The sequence below is a fragment of the Nesoenas mayeri genome, assembly GCF_963082525.1.
Source record: "Nesoenas mayeri genome assembly, chromosome: 7".
NCBI lineage: Eukaryota > Metazoa > Chordata > Aves > Columbiformes > Columbidae > Nesoenas > Nesoenas mayeri.
The window spans coordinates 183,237-205,982 of record NC_137551.1 but is presented as its reverse complement, the minus strand read 5'-3'; the positions used below and the strand labels follow the sequence as shown (position 1 = coordinate 205,982).

Genomic DNA, 22,746 nt, shown 5'->3' with positions numbered 1-22,746 from the left:
GTGCTCAAGCCACCACAGTTTTCAATGATATCGTGGTATCCAGTTACTCAGGTTTTGGGCTCTTTTCTTTGTGGTTTTGTTGCATTCTTTTGGTTGTCTGGTTGCTTTTTTAAATCTCATCCTAGTTCTTCAGTATAAGACACCTCTCCTGTCCTCTGAGCTCCCTAAACCCCTGTGGTGCCTCATCTCACCCCCAGCCCACTGCCGGGGTGACACCTCGGGGCTCCAGGCTCAGCCCTGGGCAGAGCAGAGGCCGGGCAGGTGCGGAGCGACAAGGGCAGCAGGGGACTCACTGCGGGTGCATCTTGTAGAGGGAGCCATCCACCCCCACGGTGGTGCGCAGGCGGCCGACCCCTTTGTTGTCGCGCAGCTGGTTGAGGATGGCGCCCAGCGTGGAGGCCACCAGGTTGGCCGAGCGGAAGGACACGATGGTGCAGACGTGCTGGACGGCGATGCAGTCCTCGTGGGACGGCTCCACCCCCAGGCGCGTCAAGATTTCTTTGGCTTTGTTCAAACCTTCTTTGCTCCTACAAAGAGAGAGGGGTAACAGGTGCTTCTCAGTGCGGGAGCTGTGAAACGCAGGACTGAGTCACATCCAGCCTGCCTGGAGTTTGAGAAAGGGGTTAGAAAGAGCGTTTCTCAGGGAATATGGACTGGGAAGCTCCGTGATGCTTGAAATAAAATGCTCTAAATATGCATTCATTCACAGACAGAAAACAACTTCCCATTAAAGCTTGGTGCAAACACTCTTCCTACAAACCATGTACTTCCAGATCCAACAGCAGTGGACCCGGAGCGGAGCAACAACCCCACAACAGCTCCTCCTGTGCACCCCCAAGAAAGCTCACAGCTTCCAAGCACTTGTACAGAGCTGGAGGAACTAAAGGCTTTTCCATCACACTGATGCTTTAGACTGCGAACAGCTTCTCCTCTCCGGAGCAGGAAACAGCTACCCCACAATTCAGGCTTGAGCACACAGCTCATCCCACGCTTGCTTCCTCGTGTGTCTCAATAAATTAACCAGAAAACAAACCCCTGAGTGAAGGTTGCCTAAGTGATTTCATCCCAATGGGACTCCTGTCAGACTTTTCCAGCCTCACTGAATTTCTGCCTCTTGCCCTGCATTTTCCCACATTAACACCCTGACAGCAAAGTTTCTGGCAAAGCTTATCCACGCCAGAGCTCGCTTCCCAGACAAAAACACAAGGAGTATATCTTGTCATTATTAACTGCACCCCATCCATCTCCCTAAGGACTCTTGCATCTTGCTGGTGCCAGCTAGAAATCTGAAGCTGCACAGGAATGTGCCCTCTACTTACAACCAAAGTGCTCTTCAGGGGGTGGGGTGGGATTTCAGGGCAAATTCTGCTCTTAATAACTGCATTTTTCTCATTGTTGTTCAACATTAGATTGCTGCACCACACGGACCTCTGTGGTTAAGACGAATACACACATTTAACGGAAAGCTGTTCATATAAGATGGTCTGCAGGGCCAGGAGTAGAACAGGGGGCGTTGCAGAAGTCACAGGCTGTTCCCTTGGTGTTGAACTCAGAATCGTCAGTACATCTACACACGTGCACCAAAACCAGCAGCACTTTGGGAAGAAAAGCCAGCCCAGCGACCACGGTATAAACCATCCCGGTGACGCAGATTTAAGAACGCAGGGGGAGAGCCCAAAGGGGTGCTGACACCAGGAGACAGCAGCTGGCGCATAGCTCGGAGGTCACCACGCGGCGCCCGGCGCTGCCCACGGGACCGAACGCTCTGCCTCGTCACGCTTGTTTTCCTCGTGCCCAGCGGCCCCGGGGACACGGCGAGGAGCAGCGCAATGTTTGCCGGGAGGCACTAAGCCAATTGGCCGCCGCGTTGAGCTGCAGCGCGGCAGGGGACAGCAGCACCGCGCAGCGCCTGCAGCTGCACAGGCTGGTCGGCTTCCACACGCCCTCCCGAGAGAGGGAAGGACGGGACCCCAGGGCGGATGGCACGGAACCCCAGGGCGGATGGCACAGGCTGCCCGCTGGGGATCCCGGCGCGCTGGCTCTGCCCCTGGCTGTAGGGCGCCCACGGCAGAACATCTCCCACAAGTGAAAGGAGATGCAGGAAATCAACGTTCAGAGCCACTGTGAAGCCCGGGGGGGCACAGGACAGGTACTCACTTCTCTATGGCGGAAACGTGCTTCGTTTCAAACTTCCCTTTGGTGAGAAGCTCAGGGGTGATTCTCCCCTCAAAAAGCAGCCCCTCCTTGGCCATCTTCACCAGGATGAGCCTCACCAGCTCCCCCATGTACATCCCACTGACCATCTTCTCAAACCTGCAGAAGGGGACAGCAGCAGTCACCCCCGGTCCATGGGAAAACAAAGGAAGCAGAGCTCACAAATAACTGCCCACTCACAGCTGCTTCCCAGGATTAAGGGATCCACGGTCAATCTCTCGATCAAACTCAGTCCTGATGTCTTCCAGGGAGCCATCATCTCCAAAGGCCCCCCACTCCGTGTTAATGCACATCCTGCCCTCGTCCCCTTCCACCAGGTCGATGTGCCGCATCTCCTCCATGTAGCAGGCGTTGGTGCCGGTGCCTTTAGAGAAAAACATATAAACGTGAGGTGTTAACCAAGCGGGCCAGGCACAGGGAGAAGAGCCCCGAGCACGCCGCGGCAGCAGTGAGCGTTACCAATGATCAAGCCAACTTCACAGCGCTGGTCATCAAAGCCACAGGTCATCATAGTCCCAACGGTGTCATTCACAACAGCCATGATATCTGCATCGTAGTCCTGATGGGGAACAAAACGTTACTTGGACCATGCGGCTTCCTGTGTTTGTCGCCAGTTTGCTTATATCAACTAATTTCACAAGGAACATCAGCCAAATAACCTGTCTGAATACCACAGCTCACCTTTTTGAATATCACCTGCTCTATTGCCAGTTCCCTATCCCACATACCCAGGACAATAGTGAGAGCAGAGTAACACATCTGGCAACCAATAGAACATCTGTAACTCTAGAGAGCAAGACCTGCTCTCACACAAGCCCCCTCGGGCAGGGAAGAAAAGGGACTCAAGCTGTGCATGAGGGACCCTGCAGTTAAATGTCATGGAGTAATCTGATGCGGTTCCCTGAGGAGTCAATCGAGAAAACATTCCCAAACTACGTATTTCTCACAGAACTGACCCAAAACATCTAGGAGCTTATTTTAAGTTAAGATTTTAATATAATATATGCAAATAGCACAATTTTAAAAGCTACCTAAATGACATGCATTCATTTCTTTCTAGCTTCTTCAGTGTGTTATTCTACCTGATAACAAGTCTGACGATAGTAACTGACTATAGTAATGTTGTTCAGTAACAGCAAAATTCAAGTTTTCTTAAGAGTCCACAATGAGCCAGTTTGAGCAGATTGCGCCCAGTTCGCAATGAATTTAGATGCTGAGTAATCAACGCACCAGCTGCCCGTGAGCATCACGCAAACCCAAATTCATTCCATCTCACAGTCAGGGCCTTTCTATTTGCCTAAATCAGCCACCTGGTCACCTTCCCCCTCTACGAGCAGCTGCAGGGTGCAGCACAGCTCACCGAGCCCAAAACGCCCTTCTCTGCTCTGCCGCCCATGCCCAGCCGAGGCAGCCGCGCCGCTCGGCCGAACGCAGACACGAGACGGGCCGGTATCACTGAACGGCTGCGCCCGCACACGCGGTACTCTCTGAGCTCTGGAGAGCGGTAACACTGCTGCGGGTCTGCCCGCGACAAACCACGACACGGTGACTGGGTGTGTGCTGCGAGGAAAATCACAGCGTCCATGTAGCGACGCCGACGCTGCTCCATTTCCCAGTGAACAGCAAGAAAGCAGAGCTGCGCCGTTCGCTCAGATCACGGGGACGAGAAGGGTGGCTCCTGACCAGGAAACACCAGTTTGCTGTGGTACAGAGTTAAAAAAAGAACTAAATGCAACTTACCCCACGTTTCTTGATGGCCTTGTTCAGCAGCCTCACAACATCTGCTCCCTCCACTCCACTTGCTTTGAAGCGTTTCGTCCAGGTTATTAGAATGCCCTGATGAAACAAGACAGCAATATTCAACGGGACGACACCGTAACACACAATTTGATTTTTTGCTTTGCTCTTAAAAACAAGATTTTGTAACTTCAAATGCATCTTCAGGTCAGTTTTCTTATATGACTTAATTGTTCAACCTGAGAAACTGGTGGTCTTTGGTTCTCACCACAATAAGCTGAAAGGTGGGAAATGGTTGTCCCCTCCCTCACTAGAAAAGGGTTTGTCTGCAGTTTGTATTTCCAGCCCGCTCTTCTCCCAGTTACTCCTCGACGGTTTTTCTTGGAAAACCGTGTAATCCCCTGTGGGCCATGGGATCGGAGCGCTTTCACAAAACGCTGACGGCGCAGGGCTGAGCACAGCGCTGCCCGTGCCCCGGCCCGGCCGCTGCGGGGTCAGGCGGCCGCGGTCCCCGTGGGACCGTGTTTGTGTGTGCAGTAAACAGGAACACTGGAAACGCAGCGATGGGCGTCCCTCACGGCACGCATCACAAGAAAAACCTGCTGTTGCATTGCTCGTCTGCAAACCGCCATAGAGAGCCTGCAGATCCCTCCATCTAATGACCACATCTGTTTTTTTCTGGTTAGAGAATGCTTGGCTGATTCAGAGCATTCAGTGAATAAGTAATAAGAAAAGAAGGAGAAGAGCATTGACAGTAGTCAATAGGAAAGACAAATCAGCTCAGCTTTTCACACCCATCACAATATTCACATCTATTACAACAGGAGCACAAGAAGCTACAAACCAGAAAAGCTGAAGCCTATAGGCACAAGCAGCCATTGCCCAGGTATAATATATGTTTGCCCATACCTCAGCTTAAAAATCAACCGCGTCTTGCACCTGTTCACCCTCCAAGCTGGGACAGCATCCAACCCCAAAGCTCCGGGATATGGAGGGACCCAAGCAGCTCTTTCCAGACCAGGAGGCATTCCTACCACTAAACCACAAACTCAGTTTGCCTACATTGTGCCACCCTCGTTAGCGTCATTTAGAAATCCAGCAAAGCCCCGTGCTGCTGCACAGGACAACCATGGGCAAAGCCCACTCTGCAGGCACAGCTTTAATGGTCACAAAGGTTCCTTGGTGCATGTAACGTTTATCGTTCAGGAAGCTGGTCAAACCGCGCTGGCAAAGAGCAGCCACGAGCTGGAAGGGTTTCTCGCCGCGCCAGCAAGACCCCGGTGGCAGGAGGAGTCCCTGGGGCACAGCCAGGTTGAGCAGGACCCAGCCACGCGGTGCCACCTTGGCACTCCTGCAGGAATCAGTGACTGCTCTGCCAAGCATGAGAAACCAGCACCTGGGCAAGCACAGCCTCGCGAAGCAGAAATCCATGAGCAAATCTGGCCCGCAGAATCCAGAAAAACAGATTTTTCCAACGCCCAAAATATCACAAAAACTGTCATAAAGAGAGCCCATGACTGCTCATCTCCAAAGCATCTCTACAGGTGTCCCCAGGCCATCCCCTGTGCTCCCTGCCTGCCCTTGCCCCACACTACACGGACTTCATCCTGCCGGCTTGAGCACACCAGTGCCTTCCATGCAGCACCACAAGGTTTCGCAAGGGCAGCCAACACCCACACTTCATCCTCGGGAGCGTGCTGCGGCCAGCAGCCGAGCCTCGCCGCGCCCCACGGCCAGCTCGCCGCGCTGCGCCAGCACCACCTTCTCGGATGACGCAGGACAGGGCAGCGCTCTGCTCTTCGCTACATCCAGACTCTGGGCTACTGAACGCCCCTGCTTTCAGGCCTCAGCCTCGCTCAACAAGTATGAAAAGCAATGATTTAACTTCCCTACATCACTTTGCTACGCCGTTGCCATAGCAACGCTGTACCGGGAGGCTGCTGAGTCATCGGTGATATAACGAGCACAAGAAGGAAAATACCGAAGCATCCTTGTCATGGGAAGCACATCAGGCACTTCACACAATGCTGGCTATTTCCATCCCTTCCTAAAGTGCGTTGCTGCCAGCTGCCCGGCCAGACCCCCAGCGCTGAGCACCGAGGCTCAGCACCGCTGCTCAGGAGCGGTCCTGGTCCAGACCCGTGTGGTGCGCTTGTGGGGTTCTGCAAAACCTGAGCCAACGCTACTGGGCTGGGCCCTCCCCAGCCAAACCCCCCAGGGGAGGGGAGAGGCAGGCAGGACCAGCGCCGTGCTCACAGCGCGAGCCGGAGCAGCGAGGAGCTCAGCACAGAGCACCGGGTGCCTCTCCATCACCCGTCACCGGCTCGGTCAGGCACAAACATTAACACACCGTGAAGCCTGACACTGGAATGTAACTCTCATTCATCCCGAAAACGAGACCTGTCTGGGACACTGCTTCCACAGCAGCGTTGGAATAATGCGATAGCTCTTCGCATAGTAAGAAACGGTGAAATCTTCTTACCTCATCCAGCTTGGATTGTCGACAAGGGAAGGAAAACGTAAACCCCACTGGTAATTTCTTGTCTTTGATTTGCTGTTTCTCCATAAAGTCTCCCAAGCATTCAGCAACATGGTCAAAAAGCTGTAAGAAAAAGTATAAAACCGTCACAATCGGAGACAGAGTTTCAGGGAGAAAATATTTCAGACAGCATAGGAAAACTGTGCTGGGTGAGGGGAAAGGGAACGTATCTGCTCCAAACTTTTAAAGATATACCACACATGGATGTCAAACTCATCAACAAGTCCTCACTTGCCCCAGCAGATAACTGGGCTTCGCATTTTAACTTAACTGTCTGGAAAAACCTGCAACATCGGTGGGACAAAAGCCAGGAAAAGTGCCCAGAAGATTGGGGACAGTTGGGAGGGAGCACAACAAGATATCTGTTGGTTGCAATTGGCCTGGGCAGCTTTATTAAGGGCAATTTACAGAGTCTTGGGCAGACGGGAAAGCGCTACAGACAGGCTGCAGCAATTATTAAAACCAAAGAGAACTATTTTGCCATTGGAGGCAGGTCAAGAAGTGGTGTGTGTGGTGTCACAATTTAAAAGGGCAACTTAAACACACTCCTAAAATGAGGCCAGGTTTGATTAGTCAGAAGTTCAGCAGTTTCCCAGGGAAAACGTTGCCATTCACTGCCCTGTGCCAATCAAGGGCGCTGCAGCGAGCGCGGGACGGGGGCGGCACGGGCGGCACGGGCGGCACCGCTGCTGCCGCGCCTGGCGGGACTGCTTTCGGCTGTCAGACGGGAGAGGAACGGAGCTACGAACAAGAGAGACAGAGCTGGGTAATGAAACGTCAGTACTGCTCCAGGACCAAGACAGAAACAGGAGAGTACGTTTTTATTACGCCTTCCATCTCAAAGTATCTTGCTAAATACTCAACCCTATGTCCTGCTTTAGCTGCTCCCAGGATTACAGACAATAACCAGGGGCCAAACACAAACCCCTCAGGAATTCATAGAGCAGGAAGCAGAATAACTGACTGCGGATGCTGCTACACAAAAATCCCTCTCATATACCGAATCACGACCTGCGTTGTGTCTGACTGCGAAGGAGCCACAGTATCACAGTATGTTTGGGATTGGAAGGGACCTCAAAAGATCATCTAGTCCAATCCCCCTGCTGGAGCCCTTGGCACCCCCAGAGCGCCCCGGAAAGCCCGCGCGGTGCCGCACGCCGTGCCGGAGCTCGTCCCCGCGCGCGAGCACACGGTCGCCACACGGTGCCCCGGGCGGCGCGGCTGCGGGTGGCGGTGGGACAGGCGAGCGCAGCCCGGGGCGCAGCCCACGTGGAGCCGCGGTTAACCACGAGCCGCGCTCCGACCCCGCGTAGCCGCGTCTAGCCAGGAACGCGCCGCCCGCTGCGCTGCTGTGCGGTAAAGCACAGCGGGAGGGCAACGCTCAGGAGGAGAAAGGGAAGAGAGAGGCATTTATTGATTTTGCTGCCACTGACAGTCACAACATTTTTCCTAAGGAGACTTGAGGAAGCATTTGTCCGTGTCCGTTAACATCCGAACCTTACAAATGCCAAATAGCTTTCACAGGACAGCAGAGGCAGCATTACAAAGTTTCTGTGGATTTCATTAAAGTAGGGCAGGCGAAACAAAGATAAATTCAAGTTTTTGCCCACCCATAGGTGTGTGATGGGAACAGCATGAGCTCAATATCGCACCCAGTGTCTCAGAGGCGGACAGAGCGAATGCTGCAGCCAGGAGGCAACGGCCGGCCAGGTTTGGCACATTTATAGACCTGAAGCGATGCAACCACCATGCACTCGGCAATGTGACCTCAAGCTTCATTACTTTCCCTGGCCACAAAGCTGCCTGTTCAGGTTGGGCTCCAAGGAGCCTGCACGAGGATGCTCCTGGCTGCAGTCAGCACGTCTCGGCAGGCGGCTGAGGGTCTGAGCTCAGGCTCAAGCCCCTGGACGGGCAATATTTAAAGACCAAGAAAAGCACAGCTTCAGGCTGGGAGAACAGCCGCAAACCCAGAGCCTACCCCCAGCGGTGGTACAACACAGAAAGCAACGGCAAAGTCGCGCCTCCGGGCACGCTCCCGTTCACTGAGCTGACACACAAAACAGACTTCTTACAAATTTTAGACCTGCTGTTACACTGCTGGAGTCAACGAGAGTTCTGCCCTTGACTTTGACAGGGAACTGTCTCCTACCGGCAAAGCTGTCAGCCTGTGCCTGGCAGATGGGCGAAAAGAGAAGCTGGAGTGCAATGAAGTAGAAAATACCAAAACGAACCCCGCTAGTGAGGCGTGAAGCCACAAATCACAATCCCTTCAATCAGCTGATTATGTATTGGGCTTTAGGAGCATAACTCACTGAAGTTAATGACACGGCTTGCTGAAAAACATGTGAGTAGCCTACCCCACGTGGGCAGTTCAGTCCAAGTACCCACTAGTCTGGCTCAGGGATTTCAGGGAACCTCAAGCCTACACATCAGCCAGGAGCACCAAATCAGCCCTGCCCGCGCAGCTCCCGGGCACCCGCCGCGGCCAGTCCCACAGCGAACAGGTTACTCATGGCTGGGTGTTGTTAGGGGACAACTTTGAATCCAGATGCAATTCTGATGATGCTCTCAGTTCCCCTTCTCCTGGTGCTTAAACACCTGAACGAGTGTCCCCTCAGGGTCACCAGGAGCCCTGCTCAGCCCTCGCAGTTTAAGAGCCATGAAAAACCCCATCGGCCCGATCCCCGCGCTGCTGGTTCCCATGGCCAAATGGCATCAGATATTTGGAAATTAAAGCGCAAACATGGCAAAGCCCTGGAAAGGATGCAGAGCTGATGTCTCCTTCCTGGCTCTCCTTACCGCCTTCACCAAGTCTGCGCCGAGGCTCTTTGAGCCAGCCGGCCCTGCCTCCTGGATGCGCCCCATCCCAGCCAAAGTGTAAAAACCTTCCTGTTTCCAGCAACGAAATTACCAGTTTATCATACACTGACATGAGACAAATCTGTCAGTAAGATATTCATTGCAATCCACTTCCTGATCGTAACAAGAAAATAAATTCTTCCACAGAGCCCAATTTGAAATTGGGTTAATGGAGCCAAACGTTTTCTACTCTGGGAACAGGGGGACCAAAAAAACCAAAACCAAACCCCATCATTTACTCAACAAAAATTAAGTTGCAGTTGTGCCAAAACATTCTATCAGCCTCCTGTAATTTCCTGAAGTCCTTGTACGTTCCATTTCGCTGAGCTGCTCAGACCGCCGGGACGGGTATCACAGAGTCACAGTCATGGGCGCTTCTACCCCTCCCCATAGTCACGATGGCGGGGCTGCTCATGCCTGCTGCCTGCAATACCGGCTTGTTTTCCTGCTGTCCATCCCACCTACAGGAGGTAACTTTACTATTGAAGTCAGAATTTTTATTTCTAGGCCATTTTTTCCCTGACTCAGCCGAAGGTCCCACACGCAATGCCAACAGACTTGCAGCACCCGTGCGTGCTGTATTACACTAACCACTGCTTATTCATTTTCAGTATCAACAAAGAGTTGCAGTTGAGTCTGTGCACACTGTGGGTGCTACGTGTTGAGGTGCTGAGGTCATTCTTGTGGTGATTCTCTAAACCGGCAGCATGAGAGTAGCTGATATGTGAAGCGATGTCCCAAGGACGAGGTGCTTACCCGTGTCCCACTGCCGTGCATGATATCTTCAGGCGTGTTATAGATTTCGCTTTCCATCTGCACCGTCTGCTTTTTCTCATGCGACACCTTCACCCGCAGAATTCGGAAATACGAACCGCCAAGGTCCAGCGCAATGAAATCTCCCTTCTCTATGTGGAAAACAAGACACAAGCGATTAGAACGTGTATGGGACACAAATCTGGGAAACCCCGCGCTCTGTTAAGTACAACGCGCGGGCAATGCCAGCGCCTACAGCCAGAGCTCAGCGGCAAGCGCCCAGCGAAACACGGACACAGTCCCTACAGCTCCATGTGAAGCCGCTACATTGGCAACACCGTCACTGATGGACAGGCAACTGCAACGAGGGTCCGTCAAAGAGGAATGGACTAACAGTGGGGGGTCTGTGTCCACATCTCGTGATGAACCTGGCAAACACCTCAGGAGGAAGCCGAAAGATGTTGAAAAGAGAGACAGTGAAATGAAGGGATGCCAGACACTGATGAGCAGCCCTGCGCTGTAAATGAACCTGTGCCATTTTGGCAAATAACAGCAAATGGTGGCAGGATTGAGCACTGTTCTAAAACCAACACTTTATGCACGGGTGCAGTTAAAGCAGGAGCCACTTACCTCACCCCGGAGGCCGAGAGTCACTACAAACTGCAGTCAGAGAACACAAGTCAGGGAGACAACAGCCTGAAAAAGCACGGGGCAGCCCTACTGCGCTGCAGGAGTTATTCAGAAGCCGCAATCCCCCCACAGAGCTCCTAAATAACTCCCCGGAGCCAAGGAAAGAGTTAGGATGCCTCCATTTCCCACTTCAGGGAGTTGTTCAGGTGAACGACACTTGCAGCAGCCTCTGGAGAGCAAAGCAAACAGACCCGACTGCACCGCTCACGCTATCTCGCCTTATCAAAGAGGGAGCAAACAAAGACCGCAGCTGTTAAAGCTTGCAAAAAGGTAATATTTAGGGAAGCAGAGTGCACAGGGTGTCACCCAGGAACGCGTGCTGAGGCTGCGGTTATCACCGAGGCTCCTTGCGGGCACTCGTGTCCGCGCAGGGCACCCCGGGCTGGCGGTGAAGCGGAGGCACACGGAGCTTCCTCAGGGATCTGTACTTTGCTGTGGTGCCAGAAGCTTCCCCAGCCGCCTCCCCGACATCCTGCACCACCAACACGCACTGCCAAGCCCATCCAGCAGCGCCCTTCGGCCTCTTTTCATTCTGCTTTGCGACTTCAAGCTGTGACCGCGGGGACGCCATTCCCACCATCATTGTTTTTCCATTCTACCTGTATCCCACATGGGAAGACCCCCGTTCTGATGTGCCACCTCAAACTGCAACTCGGGTCTCAGAGGCTTCCTTCCGACCCCACGCCGTCACCAAAGTATCGGGTACGCAACTTATCCGCGAGGATTTCCAGACCCAGTGCTGCCTCTGAGACCACCCTGCCCAGCCTCAGACCAGGACTTCTAAAGCCTGGCTTAGCGAGCGGCTCCTCCCCATCCTCGTCCCGCTGAGCAGAGCAGAGGAGCTGATGCGGTGTCCCTGGGGCAGGAGCAGCCCACGAGGGGCAGGAGCAGCCCACGAGGGGCAGGAGCGGCCCACGAGGGGCAGGAGCGGCCCACGAGGGGCAGGAGCGGCCCACGAGGGGCAGGAGCGGCCCACGAGGGGCAGGAGCGGCCCACGAGGGGCAGGAGCGGCCCACGAGGGGCAGGAGCGGCCCACGAGGGGCAGGACCGGCCCACGAGGGGCAGGAGCGCTGCAGAAGCCCTTAGAGTTTCCCAAGCTTGCAGCGTGACACAGAAACAAAAACGCTGTCACACAAAAAACACTTAGAACAATATGGACCATACAGAAAAACGTATCAGAACAACAGTGGGCGCCCACAACTCTTAATAATCCCCTTAATTTTGCTGCATCACAATGTAACTTTTCCTTCTTGCTGCTGAAGACACGGGCAAACTCAGAGTCTGCCACAACACCGACCCTGCAGCATTTCGCCGCCTGTTTCTGAACAGTTTGAAAATAGATAGTGGTTTGAAATATCGCTTTGCTCCCGTGCAAATGCCATTTGAAACACGCACATATCCAAACGGCAGAGGCAGTTCCCTTTATCGGGTTCGGCATAACAAATTCGGTACCTCATACCCCTCCACCGCAACAAGGCTGGAAGCAAAGTACTCACCATAAGTGTCTCGTTAAGGCAAATACCTGAATAAGCTTCATCATATGAGTATCGTCTGTCACATACAAGCCATTACCTCCAATGGATAACACAAAAATCAACACTGGACCAGATGGCGCTTTTTCAAGCCTAAACGCACCTTGGTGCACTCCTCAAACAAACACTGCACTTCAGAAACATCTTCCCTGACAGCAAATCGACAGATTAGCATGTTTGATTAAGAGCACCATCAAGCTCTGATTGGTTATTAAAAATTATCCTTTTCAGTTAAGAAGAAAAAAGCACTCTGATTACTAGATTACTAGAATGTAATTGATTACTAGAACGTAATCTCTCCGTACACAAAGCAGCCGTTTTCCTTCCGCGTACTTCAGTAATTAAACCCAGGCAGCAGCATTTAAACTATGCTTCGTAACGCCACGATGCAATCCAACCTGCTGTAAATTAATTGAGGAAGATCCTTTGAAAGCGTTTTGAATTAGCTTGAGATACCGTTCCAGGCACTCTGGACAAAAACCCTTCTGACTTTCATAAATTAAGCAACTCCGAATGAAGCAAAAACGCTGCTAACACCAAAGTCTCAGAGCCTCCCGAATTATTACCCGGGAGCGGCTTGTTAATAAAGTACACAAGCACAGCTCTGAAACTAAACAACGGTATTTTCTGAACAGTCAGCTCTCATAATAATAATCAGACTCAGAGGAAAGAGCTTACGGGGCAGTAATTAGAGACGGGCCAGGGAAACGGGCAGGCTTGCAGCCTCTGGCTTTTGCGGAGGGACGGCCGAGGGCAGGAATGGGAACCAAACCCGCTCTTCGGGCACAGCAACACCAACACATGCCCAGGGCCCCTGGAGGGAGAGGGAAGGGGCTCCGTGTCCACTTCGAGCCAAACGGGCTCGGGATCAAGAGCTGAGCACCCTGCACATAACACACGAGGTTGCTTTTTTAAGCAGGTGTGTAATACATGATCTGAAATGAACGCCTCGATACAGATTTATGCTCAGCCAGCACCAAGCATTGCTCTGGCTGCCTGTGCCGTATGGCACCTCAAAGGCTCCCTGGTTTGTGCCACGGAGCAATTTGCACAACTGTTGGACTCGTGGCAAGCAGCCCCGGTTTGCCCCCACGAGCGGCCGGCAGAGCAGGGCGCTGGGGACAGGCTGGGGACAGTGGGGACAGGCTGCGCCGCGGGGACTCCGCACGCACGGAGGAACGACAGGGGTCTCGGCCACTGAAAACGCCGGGATCCCACGCAAAGCCGCGTGTCCCCGCGGCCCCTCGGCGCAGCCCCTGCCCGGGGCTGCCTGCCTTTCCATTTCAACACAACGGCCAGCAGAGCTAAAGGGAGGGAAACATGGGATTCAAGTTTGAGCTTGTTCTCTCTTTGTTTCAGTTTGGTGGCTGAAAGCGACAGCAAAGCAGAACTATCAAATATTCCCACCTGCCAGACAGCACCAAGTAACACAAAGCACCAGCTTCCTGCCCTTTCACCCAATAAATCATTGATTTTAACTCAAAAAAGCCTCAAAACAGGTAACTGTGTTGTGCAGTTCTTACAACCATGCCATTTCTGCACACCAAGGACATAAGCTGTGGTAGGCACCAAACTAGAGTTCACCAGCTGTGCTACATGAGAAGGAAATCCAGTATTACCACTAAATAAGAAACGCTGTTACACACTGTTTATAAATATTTATATACTCTACATATAATATTTAAAATAAACACTAAAATAAGTCACATCTTGGTCTCAAGCACCAGCACATCTTTTTGGCTTCTGACAGCTGTGTGTGCCACCTTTATCAGGTACAGTGAGCACGGACATTTCCATCGGGTGGGAGAAGCCCCGTCCACAAACCGCAGCCTCCTGGCGTTCTGTGGGTCTGCCCTGAGACGGCCAGCCAGGTGGCTCCAAAAACCAAAACGAGCACCAGGAAACTCAAATTCGGCACGTAAGAGTTCATAATTCCACTGGGGAAAATAAGGAGGAGATGATGAGTCAAACAGCAAATGACTAAAAGCCGCTGTATTTGTTGAGATGCTAAATCACATGAGTGTGAACTGCATCAATCAAAAGTCTTCCTGTGTGAAGTACTGATGGTCAGCAGACAAACCTCAGCACAAACGTATTGACTTTTGGGGGACCCGTTGCTAGGAAGGGCTGGCTCTGCCATTCGTATGGCCCCGCGCCCGCTGCCCGCGGGGGAGTCTGTCCTCGGGGTGCTGTCCGGGGTCGCACAAAGCAACTGCTCTTGCTCTTGGGGTGTTTCTAACAGGTTCCCCACGAAGCACGCTGTGTTTAATACAGAAAACACATACGCGGCTCCTTACCTGAGCCGTCGGGAATGGACCTCACAAACGTAGGGAGCATCTTCACTGTAGCCGTTGGGTTGAAATCTCGGGAGAGGCCGTTCTTCATCTCCCTCCTGAAGCGAGCCATAATGTCTATCAACGTCTCGTCAGACAGCCGCATGGCGTAAAGGTATTTGTCAATCTGGGGAAAAAGACAAACGCCACCAAGGAGTGAAAGACTGTCCTGAGATGCCCCAAGAGGGCTGTACCTGTCTTTAATTGCAAGAATCACGTATAGCCCCAGCTCGGCCACAGGGCTCCAGCCCAGCTGCCGACGCAGCCACACGCTTCACGCCTTGGTTTTTGAGTCAAAATCAAGGAAAACGTGCAAGCGCTAGGACCTGCGTGAGTAGGACCCCATCCCACTGCCTTCCCACGGCAAGACCCAGCCCACATCGCTCTGCTGCCTCTTTCCACACAAACCCCTTCGCCCCAGCCCTCGCCCCGCTCCCCCGCTCTCCTGACTGCCCACAAGCTCAACAGTCGAGGCTAAAATTCCTTCTTGTGGCACCTTGTCCCAGCCGGGGTGGCGAGGGCGTCACCGCGGGCCACAGAGGTGCCCTGTGTTCAAAGCGCTTCACTGAGGAGGATTTGCCACGGCAGTTCTGGGGCCACGTTCCAGGCTGAGACATCCTGTATACGTAGCAGAGCATCTTCCATCCCAGTCCAAAGCCACCGCAGCCAGAGGGGCAGAACCCGGCTGTGGGCAGGTACCAACTCCCTCCCCAAGACAGAACATCAAATTAAAAGTTGTTGACTTGTCCCTTGCGGCTTCCCAAGACAGGAACCTCCTTTACCTCCCTGGAAAAGGAGGTGGTTTCGGTTCTCCAATAATACTGCTTTCCATAATATTACACCCATCTGCAGCATCAGGAGAGTGAGAGAAGCTTTATGTCTCGAAAACACAACGTGGCCTTGAGGGGTTCCTGCTAATCGCGCATGTCCCACCCCTTTCACCTCAGCTGCCAGTCTGTTCTTGCCTCGATTCATTATCTGCCTTGGAAATGCGGCGTTGCAAGTGGCTCAGACCAAAGCCACACCTTCGGGATCACTTTTACTTCCAGTTTAGCAGGACCGAGAGAATAAAACCCTGCCCATGTTTTCTGTCCTCAGCAACGCTGGAAAAGTCGCCTCATTTTAAAGCCCAAGCCATTTCTGTGCCAAGGCCGTCTGTGCCTCCTTCCCTTCTCGGGAAGCCTTGAGGGCCACGCATTATGTCCTAAGAGGACAAACGTTATAACACTCCATGAGAAAAGTACGTATGCAGAGGACTTTGAGACGGGAAGGGATGAATAATGCCGTTCGCAAAGGAAATGCAGACAATGAAAATGTAATTAAACCCTAAACTGACAGTAAAACCAGCACCAATTTAATTGCCCCTGCAGAAAGTACTTCTGCCGCACGCAGTCGAGGTCTGCACCAAAGACAGTGCATCTCCCCGAGCCAGACGCCCTCCCACCGTGACCAAGCATTTGCACAGGTGGGGAGGAAGGCACGGACAGACGGACAGAGCTGCTGGGCACAGCTCCCTGGCCTGATCCTGACCTGGCCTTTGTGCTCAGTGCAGAGCGAGAGCAAAACAACCATCAAACAGACGCTTGGGGGACGGTACAATGCAATGAAATGATACCCCGTGTCCGCCCCACGAATCGGTGCAGGCGCACAGGAGAGGAGTTGAGACAGGTTCTCCACAACAGGGGCCAAACGCAAGACCCCGGGGCAGCATCGCCACGTCCCAGCCGTGTCCTGCGCCGCTCCGACGGGCTCACGGCTTCCTCATAGTGACCAGCGCAGCCCGCGCTGCTGCCATTTCAGCCAGAACACCGACCTGCACGGGGCGCCTGTGCAGCCCACGCTGCGGGGCTGGCGCACGGGCTGGCAGCCGAGCGAGGGCTCTCCTCCGCGGCAAGCCCTGCCACGGCTTTTTTTAGCAGAGAGTCAGGCCGTGATGTCAGAGCATGAGGCTGTTCCCTTTTAAAGCCGGGGGGAACCTCTTATTGGGGCTGAGCTCTCAGCACCCCGCGCTGCCGCTCAGAGGCCCCGTTCCCCACATCTCCCAGCTACACTAACACCTCGCTCACACAGTCAGGCTTCATGGTGCCATTAAAATACCCCTCTGCACATCCTTCTCCCAAAAACAGGGCTGAAGGTTTCCTCCCCGCCAAAAGCCCTGCTGTAAACGCAGGTTTTGCTGCCTGCACGGTCAGGACCAGACGAGCCCGTTGTTCTCCCCAGCACTGCCCCTGTGCTGCCCCCAGGAGCGACGGAGAACAGGAGGGAGGGCTCTTTTTCCTCCGCTGACAAACCAACTAGCACCGTCAGCGCCTTTACATAATGGGGCTGGACCCTCCTGCGCACGGGGAGCATCGCTGTGCGGGCCATCGTCGCATCACCGTGCAGTGCATCGCCACATTGCGGTGCATCGTCACATCACAGCGCATCGGTGCATCGTCACATTGCAGTGCATCGTCACATCGCGGTGCGTCGCTGCATCGTCACATCGCGGTGCGTCGCTGCATCGTCACATCGCGGTGCGTCGCTGCATCGTGCGTCGCATCAAGGCCACCTTCACCACAGGGCCAAGAGGCGGGGGAGCCGGGGACTAAACCTGGTTTTGAAACAGTACCGCTCCTGTGTGTTACAGTTTCCAAAGCTGAAAAAAAACCAGCTTTTTAACTTTTTATCCGGGCGGGAAAAGGGCCGGCCATGCAGCAGCACAGCTGGAAGGGAAGAGTGCTGCTGCCCTGTGCCAGCGACACAGGCAGCGCTCTGAGGGAGAAACCTCAGCAAACAGCCATAAATAACTGGGGGAGGAGGGAGGGCTGGATGCTGGATTATGGGATGGAGGTTTAATAACACCCTGCTCTGCCCGCAATAAAAGCCGATCAGAAAGCAAATCTCAGCCTATCCGAAGGGAAGCAGCGGAGAGGCCAGCAGGGCCAGGGCCAGGCGGACAGCCGGCAGGACGGACGCGCAGCCCCGCCGAGGCTCAGCAGGACGGACGCACAGCCCCGCCGAGGCTCGGCAGGATGGACGCACAGCCCCGCCGAGGCTCGGCAGGACGGACGCGCAGCCCCGCCGAGGCTCGGCTGGACGGACGCGCAGCCCCGCCAAGGCTCGGCAGGACGGACGCACAGCCCCGCCGAGGCTCGGCAGGACGGACGCGCAGCCCCGCCGAGGCTCGGCAGGACGGACGCACAGCCCCGCCGAGGCTCCGCAGGATGGACGCGCAGCCCCGCCGAGGCTCGGGGGCAGGCGGGCGGCAGCTCCTCCCGGGGCTGACACGGAGCAGGAGCCATTTCAGGCAGGTGGCTGCGTGGGCAAGGAGCGGAAAGCGCTCCTTCATTCGGCTGTCATCTCGGAGCCACCCCCAGGAAGGGCACCTTCCCACGGTGACACTGCAGCACCCGCCAGGACATCAACCGCTTCTTTCTCCTTTCTTTTCCTTAAAAAAACAGCTAGATAGAATCTGTGAGTGATTCTTTATTTAATAGGATGTCGTAATCCAAGCCACGCGCACCTATTTTTTCTTGGTCACATAGGAAAGACTCTTTTTGCACTTGCGTACGAGAAGTTTCTGAAATTCCAGCAGCCTCCCGGGAAGTTGTGAGTAATTATCAGCGCATAATGAAATGGGCAGTACTAAGGGCTGTTCCTCAAGCACGTGCTTCGTTCCCTGGACACTGACAACAGTCAGTGGTGTCCAAGCACGGAGCACTCCCACAACAACCTCGGAAACCATGAGAGCCCATCTTACCGACAGCCTTCGCATGAAACCCCTTCAGCACGTAAACACTTTTCTGCAGAGCTAACCATAGTCCGCACTCCTTTCGGCACCAGGGAGGTTCATCGGGAGCCAAGGCGTGTTAAAACAAGTGCCTTAGACACCCTGGAACTGTTTGCACTTACTTATGATTTATCAGATTGGTTCCTAAAATGCCTTTATACTGGCAAGTCAACTCTACAAGGGCTTTTTTTGATGCTGTATTTTACACCCCATTCCAGGACGTTCTTTTCAAGGTTAAATTCCATTTAAATGTCACTTTTTTGTTCCCTGGTCAGGTCACAGGACACAAAGATACTGTTCCCAACAGACAGAAATCCGCAACACCTAGAGGCTCCTTCTGCTGGAGCCAGCTGCTGCAGGTACAAACCTGCTGGGAACAAAGGCGCTCAGAGGCAGCTGCAGCACAGCTCGGCAAGCAGGCCAGCGGCACGCGTGCCAGGGGTGCCTCACCACATCGCGGCCCGCGGTGGCAGTCACCCTGCGGGAGAAGCTGGAGCCTCGGCTCTCACCGCCGGCACGCTCAGCTCCAGCCAGCCCTGAAGATCACAGACACCCACGGAACGGATGCTTTGAAAAACATGTGGATAATTTATCCTGCTTGGAGTAAAACTACGCGCCTATTGAAGCGGTACAGGGCACTGTACGTGACCAGCTTACTTCTCCTGCACGGAAGGTCATGTGCAAGGGCGCACACGCGTGCTTTCATGGGAAAATCCCCCCTTGCAGGGGTGCTGGACCATGGGGCTGCCAAGGCGTGATGAACCCCCCACTTGTTCGACACCACACGTCCACCCTGCCTCTTCCTCCCGCTCGCCACGACTCGGCCGGAAAAACCTTCCAGAAACTGCAAAGTGGGGAAAAAAATGACTCTGAAACTGCAGGGAGCGTCTAAAATCCAGCAAAACCAGTATGGAAGCAGCACGCGCTGGTTCTCAGGGTGTCCCGAGGGCCTGAAGCCTGCAGTCCAATCTGTGCCCCTCAGCAGGGATCCCACCACAGAAAGGCTGCGCTAAGCATTACTGCCCGCCCAAAAATGTAGGAAAACCTGGGACTGCAAGGGAAGAAGGGTGTCCAGCCCCGGTGCAGCGGAGATCCCTTTAACAAACCCATTCCCAAATGCAGCTCGCCAGTGCTTTTAACCCTTTCACACCCCTCCGGTGACCCACAGCAGCATCCTCAAGGTGACCTGCCGCCTGTGCCACCCCATGTCGAGCTGGTCGCTGCCACGGACCAGCGAGGCGGAGGGGCAGCCAGGAGCCCCCGCGGCGGAGCGGCGAGCGGGCAGCGCCCTGTTGGGCCGCCAGCACGGGGGCAGCGAGCGCTGCCCTCCCGGAAGCGGAGCAGAGGGACGGCGCTGACTCACGGCCGCGCCGGCACGTATTCCGCAAGCTGCGCGCCGAGATGCAGCGCCGGCCTCGCCAGCAGCACGGCGGGATGGAGCAAACCCCCCTTGTCCTGGGGGTACCCGGGAACCGAGCCATGGCTCCCCGGGGCTGCAGGGCCCTACGGGACAGCCACAAGGGAGAAGGCGCAATATCTGTTCCAAAAGGACATAAACAGGAAAAGATGTCTTACATCGTCCAACACCAGTAGCCTGCTTTTTTCTTTTTAATTGGATTTTTGATTTTTTAATTTCCTTTTCAGACCAAAACAGACGGATCCATAAAAATGCTTTACAGCTCCCTGGCCTAATGATTTCCCGTGCTGTCAGACAATAGCAGCCTCACGGTGCCAAACCAGCCTGTGATAAATAACCCGGCAACAGCCCCTCGCCCGTCCGCTCCCCGCGCCCTCCCCACGCAGGCGTTCTGCCGCTCCCCGCCAGCGCGCACCCGTGTGCTTATCTCGGGTTGCTAAATATAACAGGCCCAGCAAGACTGAGAAGGCCTTACCCGGGCACGCACGCCTGGCGCCAGCAGCACTTACAAACCCCCCGGGAAAGGGAAAATATGGGGCTGGGGAAAAGGGAGAGCCGCATACACAGGGCCAGGAGACGCAGAGAGCTGCAGGCTGGGCGCAGCTTTCAGCTCCTCGTGAGAGCTGCCGGCTGGAAAAGCAAATGACCTAAACCACACAAGAAGATGTGGAAAATATGGGTGCTGCCTCAGGTTTCATCCAGCAGAGTGGGCACAGGTGAGCACGTCTCAAGCAGGGCACACAGGAGCGGAGGGCTCCCCAGGCACAGCCAGAAGCCCCAAGGGAATGGTGCTCTCTTCCCACCGGGACAAGCCCCGAGACCACTACAAATCGACCCTGCAAATGCTGCCACTGAGGCTTCCCAAAAATACCTTCGGGATGCCTTGAGGCGCTCGGCCACGCGCCCGGCGGGTCACCCAGCACGGCCGCAGGAGGTGGTGGGGAAGCTCTGCTACTGACGTCAGCCCGGCCCTGTCATGTTTGCAATTATTTTCCCGATTGGTGTCCCCACATCCGTCGCCCCAAGCTCTCGGCTCCCTACAGCTCAGCAATATGCTCAGCCGGGACATAACTGCCATGTTTTTATTTATCCTGTGCTCTGCACCCGTTTCCTTGTGGCAGTGCTAAATCCCAGGGCTATAACAACCACGCAGCAGCAGCCACCTAATGCTAAAGGAAAAGAGGCTCACAGAAATACTTCTTCTTTTTAAGCACAACTGACAACCACTTCCTGTAATCCAGAAGCTGCAGCAACACACAAATTCAAATCATGTGAAAACTACCTGCTCATCGTCTTCGTCACCCGCTGCTGGAGTGCCAGATGCCCACGGGCACCCTGGGGAAGACGAAGTCTGCCCTGCAGGGATGCTGGTGCCTAGGAAAACCGCGGAAGGGCACCAGCACCGTTCCACTGGCAGAGCCCCCAGCCCTCGCCCCGCTCCGACCAGCTCCATCCCGCGACCTGACCCGCAGCATCGCCCGCGCCCGGCGGCCGCCGCCCCGCTCGCCACCGGGATGCTTTGGAGGGGCCCGTCTGGCTGGTCTCAAAAACGTGCTTATTCCCGTTGCCCCCACAGCTCTGGGGACAAAGAAACAAAACCAACAGGAAAAATAAAAATTAAAAAAATAAAACCGGGGGAGACGGGGGGTGGCGCAGCCTTTCGCTGCGGGATTTCCAGCTACCTTTTTGACCTGGTCCTCCTTTAGCTCCGTGAAGTAGTAGGCCAGGAGCTGGGCGGCGATCATCCTGGCGGCTGCAGCGGGCGGCTCCGCGCACGCAGCGATGCGGCGGCCGGGGATGGCCGGGATGGCCGCGCCGCTCGCAGCGCCTCCCCTTCCTCCTCCTCCTCCTCCTCCTCCGGGCCGGCCCCGCCCGCAGCCCCGCTCGGACGTGGCGGCACGAAGCCCTCTCGATGCGATTTCTGGCTGGCGGAGCGGGGAGGAGGAGGAAGAGGAGGGCAATGCGCCGCCGCACCCCACAGGGTACCCTAGACGGGCTGCCAGAGGCTGCCGGAGCTCTGCTGCGGTACGGGAGCAGCACGCACAAAACAAACAACGAAACACCAAAACAAAGGTGTTTCCAGAAAAGCCTCTGCCATCAGAAATCTTTGAGAAAACAGCAAAACCGTGGGAACCTCCGCTTACACGGAGCACCCCCTGCCAGCGGGAGCAGGACCCAGCCTGGAGCCACTGGGCTGGCGGCTGAGCCGCTGGGAGCCGTGCAGGGAGCCCCCCAGAGCAGACAATTGCTACGGCAGTTGTATTTGGGGGATTCCACATTCATATTCCACCCACAAGATCCCACCATCAAACAGACTGGCGGACAGGACCTCTCCTCCCTGTGCGCTGCCCACATTTTTGCCACATTGGGGCGCGTTCTCCAGCGCCCAAGGAGACGTGCAGCGCTGCAGAGCCTCTGAAAAGCAAGAGACACAGTGCCCCTCCGAGAGCTGGAGGCCAAATGCAGATGCTGGCAGCCCACGGGGCGTGTGCCCGCACCCCGTCCGTCCGCGGGGACAGGAGCGCACGTCCATGCAAACAGCAGTGATGCTGGAGGCGTGAGTTGCACAGACTGTCTTATCAAAGTCCAAGTGATTAAAAACCTGCTTCTGGAATTTCCAGCTTCCTTTCCAGTGCTACTTTAATTAAATGGTTGCACCAGACAAAATCAAGCACTGCTTTGGCAGGAATATCCTCCTTTAGACTGCCCTCATCACTGCGGGCGGCTGGGCAGGATTTCCTTCTTCACCTCACCACATTAGCGTTACGCTCACTCCCAGTGAGATTTCCATCCAGCGTTTCATTGCTCTGCATGTGTTACTCCTGCTCGTTTGTTTGGCAAACTAACGAGCGAACACGCCTGCGCCCCCCCGCAGCGTCGCCCTGTGACCGGGCGCGGCT

The 22,746-nt window shown here is 54.8% G+C and overlaps 1 protein-coding gene across 3 annotated transcripts in view; it reads right to left on the bottom strand.

The window, feature by feature from the left end:
- HK1 (hexokinase 1) overlaps positions 1-21,798 on the bottom strand; it is a 33,300-nt gene extending 11,502 nt beyond the window's left edge. For 2 of the 3 annotated variants that reach the window (XR_013922322.1, XM_080347351.1), the window contains exons 1-9: positions 21,129-21,434; positions 14,622-14,784; positions 10,106-10,254; positions 6,434-6,553; positions 3,955-4,050; positions 2,674-2,773; positions 2,395-2,578; positions 2,158-2,313; positions 294-527 (exon numbers count right to left, since the gene is read on the bottom strand). Coding sequence is in view for 2 of the 3 variants with exons in the window: in XM_080347351.1 (XP_080203477.1) it covers positions 294-527; positions 2,158-2,313; positions 2,395-2,578; positions 2,674-2,773; positions 3,955-4,050; positions 6,434-6,553; positions 10,106-10,254; positions 14,622-14,784; positions 21,129-21,299 (1,373 nt within the window). In the remaining variant the exon portion in view is untranslated. Of the gene's footprint in view, positions 1-293; positions 528-2,157; positions 2,314-2,394; positions 2,579-2,673; positions 2,774-3,954; positions 4,051-6,433; positions 6,554-10,105; positions 10,255-14,621; positions 14,785-21,128; positions 21,435-21,528 lie in introns of those variants that run through there. The other variant, XM_080347352.1, reaches the window with a different exon arrangement.
- Between the last annotated feature and the right edge of the window lie 948 nt (positions 21,799-22,746).